We start from the raw sequence: 7,764 nt of genomic DNA, 5'->3' as shown, positions 1-7,764 counted from the left end.
CACCACCACCACCACCACCACCATCACCATCATCACCACCACCATCGGCACCACCACCACCATCGGCACCACCACCACCACCATCAGCACCACCACCACCACCACCATTGGTACCACCACCACCACCACCATCAGCACCACCATCACCACCACCATGGGTACCACCATCACCACCACCATCAGCATCACCACCACCACCATTGGCATCACCACTACCACCACCATCGGTATCACCATCACCACCACCATCAGCACCACCACCACCATCATCGGTATCACCATCACCACACAAAGTAAGAAAGGGAGAAGGCGGAGGGGGGGGGAAGGGGGGAGACAGAAGGGAGACGTAGAAAAGCCAGTTTTCTTATCTCCAGGAGGTCTTGGTGTTGGGACCAAGTTTCTCCCTAATACTGGGAGAGGGTGACTGCACCCCACAGAGCTTTGGGTCTCTGAAGGACACCCCAAGGCCTTCCAGGACACCCCAAGGCCTCCCAGGGCACCCCAAGACCTCCCAGGGCACCCTGAGCCTCTAAGCAACAGCAATCCCTCTTATCAACTCAGAGGAAAGAAATGGAGCCGGAATTTTCAGCTTTGCAGCTTCAGACCCGCGTAGTGCGGCGGAGGCTGAAGGGCTGCCCCACACCCCAGCACCAATAAATCAATATGGAAGATCAAACCCTGAAGGCTTGGTATCTGAGCCCAGGCTCGGGTGTGTGGGAAACCTAAGGCTCCAGAGCCCCACTGTGCCAGCCTCGGGGACAGCAAGGCCTGAGCGGCCGCCCGCCTGGGGAAAGCGGGTGGGGCACGGGAGGCAGGAGGCCCTGGGTTCCTCCAGGCCCGGCCGCCCAGGGATGGGCCTCCCAGGCCGGCATCTGCACCACGAAGACTGTCCACACTGTCCTTGGGACAGCAGTCAGAGGCCGCCCCGCTGGCCTCCAACTTCAAGTCCTCTTGTCTGAGTGCCAGGATTACAGGCTTGAGCACAAGGCTCGGCGGAGAGTGGAGCTGGGGCAGGGCTCTGCAGCGTGTGTGTGTGTGTGTGTGTGTGTGTGCTGCACCCACGCCCGCGCCCTCACCCCCTCGCCCTGGCACTGGCATGTGCGTGCTGTGTGCGTGCGGCGCCCACGCCCTTACCACCTCGCCCTGGCACTGGCGGAAGCTGGCGTTGATGCGGTCCAGGTCGCGGCGGGCGCCCAGCAGCAGCTGCATGATGGCGTCGCGGGCCTGGGCGGTGAGGTTGAGCTGCAGGCTGAGGTTGGCGCGCAGGGCGCCCAGGTCCTGCACCTGCCCATACAGCGCGTCGGCCCGGGCCTGCGTGGCCCGCAGGTTGGCCTCGGTGGCTGCGTGCGGGTTTCCGTACACCATGAAGAGCACCAGGCCCAGGATGACCAGCAGCTGCGTCAGCGAGGCAAAGAGGAAGAAGTAGCGCAGGTAGAACCAGCAGCCGCGGGGCTCGAAGGGGCGCTCAGCCGCCAGCCCCATGCCGCCCTGCCCGGCCTCCGCTCCCCAAGCCCCAAAGCGCCGCCCGCAGCCCGAGCTCCGAGCCGCCGCCTGCAGTCCCGGCAGAGCAGCCTGTTGTCCGGGCTCTCAGCCGCAGCTTCTTAAATCCCGGCCTCGCCCCCTCCCCCCCGCCCCGCCCCGGCCCGGCCCCTCCTTCCGTCCCACCGGCTGGGAGGGGAAGGGAGGGCATGGGCTGGACCTGACCCCACCTCGCCCCTGTCCCCATGGCGAACACCCTGCTGACACCTCAGTGGCCAGGGCCTCGCTGGGGCTGCCTCAGTTTCTCTCCCTGGCACATGAGTGTGCTCCGTCCAGCTGGCTCTGCCTGGCGCCGCCTCATGACTCGTCCTCCACAGGATGAGAAGTGGAGCCTCTCGGCCTCACTGCCCGTCAGTGTTCAACACCAGCAGATGCGGGGGGCTGGGTCTCCCCATCTCCAGGAGAAGGCCCTGGGGGTGGGGTCCCCGGCTCCATGGGGAGACTCCGGGTGCATTCTCTGCTTCCTGTGAGATGGTGGTGCCCGACCAGGTTCGGCCGGCCACACCGGGGACCACGAGACCCCAGCCTGTCAGGGTCAAGCCGGCCGGAGGAGGCAGGGAACGCAGGCCGCACCAGACGGTGGGACCCAGCGCTGCCGGCCTGGGGGGCGGTGAGCAGGGGGTGGACCGTCCCCTGGCGGGGCCTCGGGCGGTCAGCCAGGCGTGGAGGGCCCAGAAGGAGGAAGTTCCCAGGGGGGCAGGAAGCCCTGTCTGACCTTTGGCCTTTGCAGCCACCAGGCGATTCCTGGTTCCGGACCCTTCCCGGGCAGCAGGCTGGTGGAGGAAGAGGGTTGGGGGCTGTGGCCAGTGCCCAACCAGCCATGACTCCAGGTTGGCCAGGCCCTCAGGGACCCCGGCGCCCGCCCGCCCACCGGGCAGGGCTCACGTGCGCTGGTGACCCAGGTGCCCAGGCTCTGGCCCTGCCACCTGCCAGCTGCCTGACCCGACTTCCTCTCACAGCCTCACTTCTTCCTGTGCAGAGGGGCCATAACCCTTGGGGTGGGATTCAAGGAGGGCGGGGTGGGCCGGGCTGTCTTCCTCAAAGACCGCAGGAGTTGCTGCTCACAGGCGGCCTCCACCTGCGGTTCCATGGCGCACCATGTCTGACCACTGCACAGGACAGGAGGGTGGCTCTTCTACGGTGGTCTTGGGGATTGCCCCCCATCCCCCCCCCCGTGGCATTTGGTCAGAGCCCCGGGCACTGCTTCTCCCCTCCGCCCAGCCTGCCTCCCTCCCTCCCCAGACGCCAGCCCGGCCCGCGGCTTCCTCACCACACTGCCTACACCGGCCTTGAACTCACAATCCTCCAGGTGCTTGGGGGGCAGCACAGGTGTGAGACACCAGGCCGGCCTGGCTAGCAACCTCACACCTGTTACTGTGGTGAGGGTGGATTTTCTGGGTTTGTTCTATAGTTAGTCTCAGAGATGTGTCGGCAATCTCCTCCTGTTCTTCTTCTCCTCATCCCCCTCTTCCTCTTCCTCCTCTGTTTTCCCCCACCTCCTCCCTCCCTCCTGGCAGGGCTGAATCTGGCTCTCAGGGCCTCAGGGTGCAGCGCCCCTCCCAGCTCCCCTGATTGCCGTTGTGGCGGCTCACATGGCTGTGCCGGACATTGAGGCTGTAGCTAGGTTTTGTTTCAAGGAACAGAAGCTCTGATGTCAGGTCTTCACAAATGAAACCTGTGTCCGAGTGGTATAGGTACAGTGGCTACTTCAGGTTGTCTAGCTTTCCCCACGCACCCTTCACAGAACCTGCCTTCCACCTGCTGGGCAGCCAGCAAATCCCTACAGAAGGGCTTGTGTGTGAAGGCTGGGGTGAGTGTGAATACTAACATGGTGTGTACTGGCATAGTGTGCTACTGAACACTCACGTGGTGTGTTATTGCTATGGTAGGCTATTAAATAGAAATACATTGGGGCTGGGAAGGTGGCTCAGTGGTAGAGCACTTGCCTTGAATGCCTGAGGCCCTGGGTTCGATTCCTCAGCACCACATAAGCAAAAAGAAGAAAAGCTGGAAGTGGTGCTGTGGCTCAAGTGGTAGAGCGCTAGCATTGAGCTGAAGAGCTGAGGGACAGCGCCAGGCCCAGAGTTCAGGCCCCACGACTGGACCCCCCCAAAAAAAAGAAAAAAAATACATTGAATGTACTGTGTATGAAATAATAATATGAAATGTTAAAGTAGGAGTTAGAAGTCAGAAGCTAGAATTATGGAATGGGGAGATAAGAAGCCTCCCCCCTACCCCCCAACGCCCCCCCACCCCGAGCCTGCCAAGCTGACCAGCACCAAAACAACCAGCCCTCGGAGATCACCAGACCCACCAGAGGGAAGCTGTCACCAATGATAACCCTGGTAATCAGACAGGGCCAGACATGAGCATATGAACACCCAGGGCAGCAGAGACCCAGCCAGGCCACCTCCCCAAGCCGGGTGACTGCACGTCAGACTGACCCTCCACTGGAGCCCACCCCCCGGAGGACGCCCTTGGCGGACCCCTCGACCCCCTCAACCTCAGGACCAAGGGAGGGAGGGGAGGGCACTCTCAGTAGGATCAGGCCTAGAGTTAGTTATTGGAATGGATGGTGTTTGAAGTGCTTAAATAAACTAAGTGAAACTATTACTCTAAGCATGTGGCTATTGATACGCAAACTGGTCACACAGGCCAGTTGGTAATGGCTGTCACCAGTGTGGGAGGGTCTGCTGGACAGGCCCCCCCAGGGCCCCCCAAGGACAGGCCCTGGGGACAGGGGCCCTCGGGCTCCAGGGCAGGATGGGCCCATCAGCCTGACGGCCCCTGGTATTTTCCTGACAGCACTTTGTCAACCCACAGGAAGCTGAGGGGATCCACAGTTGGCCTTCAACTCCCTGTCCTGTCTGAGGGAAGCAATCCATTCTGCTGAGCTGTTTACCCACAGGGAGGGGTCAGTCCTGAGGAAACAGCCGGGGCCCTGGAAGAAGACAACGGGGCGTCCAACCCTCACATGGGTGGGAACATGACGGATTTACGTCTGGTTTCCAGACAGGACCCGCTGGTCTCGCTGCCTCTTCAAGAAGGTCCTTTGGGGAGAGAGCCAGGAAAGGGTCCCATTGTCCGCAAAGAAAAGTACTCTTCGTCTGACACGCAGATGTAACCCTCCGTCCATTGCCTTTATGATAATAAAATGCTTTCTTTAAAAAAAAAAAAGGAAAGGACTGGGAAGGTGGCTCAGCCGTAGAGCGCCTGCCTAGCACACACGAAGCCCTGGGTTCGAGTCCTCAGCACCACATACACAGAAAAAGGCAGAAGTGGTGCTGTGGCCAAGTAGTAGAGCGCTAGCCTTGAGCAAAAGGTTCAGGAACAGTGCTCAGGCCTTGAGTTCAAGCCCCAGGACTGGCAAAAAAAGAAGGGGGGAGGTTCTTTGTTACTGTTGTTGTGTGTTTTAAGTCAGTGTCTGAGTACAAGGCGTGTGGGCCCCACCCCCACCTGTTCCCGGGTCACATCCACGGAGGCGCCTTGGCTGCCATTCGCCCTTCCTAAGGAGCTGTGGGGCTGCACTCAAGCCCTGTGCACAGTGAGTCAGCCTGCTTTCCTGGTGACAGAGAAGTGGGACAGGGATTTGTCGTTTGGGGAGCAAGGGCAGAGACGCCCTGGGGAGCACCCTGTGCTGGGGGGAGGCAGACGCTCCCTGCTGTGCCCCAGCCCGCCCCCTCCATCCAGCACGGCTCTGGACCGGCTCTGGACTGCCACCGAGGAGCAGGCCAGCCAACACTGCACACAGGGAGGGAGACACAGAGCTGCTCAGAGTGCCACCCAGAGCGAGAGGAGCCCAGGCCAGGCCGGGGCAGACAGCGGAGGACCGGTGGGGCCTGCTGCTGAGGCGGGGGGCTGTGTCCCCAATCTGGGGCTGGGAAGGCCACCAAGCCCACTCTCCAGGTCACCTGAGCCCTCACCTGCTCTGAACGCCCTCAATGACCTTGGAGTTCAGAGGCCCCAGACTTGTCTTCTCTTCCTTTCCCTCCTCTCCCTCCCTCTTTTTGTGCCAGTCCTGGGGCTTGAACTTAGGGCCTGGGTGTTGTCTGTGAGCTTTCTCATTCAAAGTTCTACCACTTGGAAAAGCCTGGCCCCAGTGGCTCACACCTGTAATTCTAGCTACTCAGGAGGCTGAGATCTGAGGATCGTGGTTCAAAACCAGCAGAAGCAGGAATGACAGTGAGACTCATCTCCAATAAACCACTCAGAAAACTGGCAGTGGTGCTGTGGCTCACGTGGTAGATCCCTCGCCTTGAGCTGAAGAGCACAGGGACAGTGCCCAGGCCCAGAGTTCAAGCCCCACAACTTTGCTGCCCGGGCTGGCTTTGAACCAGGATCCTCAGGTCTCAGCCTCCTGAGCAGCTGGGATGACAGGCGTGAGCCCCGGGCAGCCAGCTTCCTTCCCCACTCTGCCACCACACGCGACGGCATCTTCCTCCCAGCCCAGCCGCAGCTCCACACTGCCTCCAGTCTGAGCGACTTTTAGGGGGCTCTAGCGGAGGCCCAGGTACCAACAAGGCTTTGAGCCAGTCCGTCCACCGGACCAGCCCTTCCCCAAATCCACCTCTGCTCCCAGAGGGACCCCGGCTGGGCCTCCAAAGGAAGCTATGTTTCCTGTTTGTTTCCGGATTAATCATGCCAGGGTCGGGGGTCTCCGACACAGCGGCTGTCCCCAGCTTCTCAAGCACTGGGCTCTGAGCAGAGGCTGTGGGGTCTGTGGACACGGGCGGCCCCTGGTGGCCCACAGAGCACAGCATCCCTCTCAGAGCCCGCACCCTGCATGAACCCCAGCCTCAGCGTCCCACACCCCTGAGGATGGAGGCTGACACGGGGTACCACCCAGCCCCCCGTGGGCGGGAGGGGGTGAGCAGGACACCACGGGTGGCAGACAAGGCTCCCGCTCCACTCCGTCCTCACCACTTCTTGGGCACCTTCAAAATCAACTTTGAAGCTGGGCTAGCTACTCAGGAGCCTGAGACCGGAGGATTGTGGTTCAAAGCCAGCCCAGGCAGGAAAATCCATGAGATTCTTATCACCAATTAACCACCAAAAAGCTGGAAACGGTGCTGTGGCTCAAGAGGTAGAGAAGTAATCTTGAGTGAAGAAGCCAAGCAAGAACAAAATGACTGAGTTCAGTACACACAGACACACAGATACACAGACAGACAGACACACACACACATACACACACGCGCGCACGCATGCACATACGCATGCATGCATGCACGCACCTGCACTTTTCCTTGAACTCAGGGTCTAGGCGCTGTCCCTGAGCTCTTTTGCTCAAGGCTAGTGTTCTACCACTTGAGCCACAGTACCACCTCCAATTTTTTTTTAACATATTCCCACCAACTTAACTCCTGGCACTACCTCCAGAGCCCAAGGCTGAGATCAGCTTCCTTCCAAGTTATTTGGACAAAAGTCTGCCCGACTTGGCAGGTTTTCAAGGTACACAGACGCTGATCTTTATAAACTTCCCAATGATGTGTCCTGGAGAAGACTGGCTTTGACCATTTTTTGTGTTGTTGGTGGTGGTGGTTGTGGGGCTTGAAATCTGGGCCTGGGTGCTGTCCCTCGGCTCTTCAACTCAAGGCGAGCGCTCTACCACTTGAGCCACAGCGCCACTTCTGGTTTTCTGGTGGTTTATTGGAGCTAAGAGTCTCACAGATGCCGGGCACTGGTGGCTCACGCCTGTAATCCTATCTACTCAGGAGGCTGAGATCTGATGACCGAGGTTCAAAGCCAGCCCGGGCAGGAGAGACCATGAGACTCCTATCTCCAATAAACCACCAGAAAACTGGAAGTGGCGCTGTAGCTCAAGTGGTAGAGCGCTCGCCTTGAGCTGAAGAGCTGAGGGACAGTGCCCAGGCCCAGAGTTCAAGCCCCACGGCCGACCAAAAAAAAAAAAAAGAGTCTCACAGACTTTCCTGCCCAGGCTGGCTTTGAACCTCGATCCTCAGATCTCAGCCTCCAGAGTAGCTAGGATGACAGGTGTGAGCCACCAGCACCTGGCTTGGCTTTGACCTTTTAAAGGTCTGTATAGTATTCCACAATGTGTACAGATAGACACATTTAAACAATTTCCCAATGGACTAAATCAATATTTTCTAGGTTTTTTTGGGAGGTCCGGTTGTGGGGCCTGAACTCTGGGCCTGGGCGCTGTCCCTCAGCTCTTCAGCTCAAGGCTAGCGCTCTACCACTTGAGCCACAGCGCCACTTCCA

General features: G+C 59.7%; 1 protein-coding gene across 1 annotated transcript in view; it reads right to left on the bottom strand.

Moving 5' to 3' along the window:
• The window catches only part of Plvap (plasmalemma vesicle associated protein), an 8,660-nt gene extending 7,085 nt beyond the window's left edge, over positions 1–1,575 (bottom strand). Inside the window, exon 1 of the mRNA XM_013028345.1 lies at positions 1,135–1,575. Coding sequence (XP_012883799.1) covers positions 1,135–1,482 — 348 coding nt within the window. The 5' untranslated portion in view covers positions 1,483–1,575. The remainder of the gene's footprint in view (positions 1–1,134) is intronic.
• Positions 1,576–7,764: the final 6,189 nt, after the last annotated feature.

This window comes from Dipodomys ordii, unplaced genomic scaffold (genome assembly GCF_000151885.1).
Source record: "Dipodomys ordii isolate 6190 unplaced genomic scaffold, Dord_2.0 Scaffold108, whole genome shotgun sequence".
NCBI classification, from domain to species: Eukaryota; Metazoa; Chordata; class Mammalia; order Rodentia; family Heteromyidae; genus Dipodomys; species Dipodomys ordii.
Note: the sequence above shows the minus strand (reverse complement) of the source record. Positions and strands in the feature narration are given on the sequence as shown.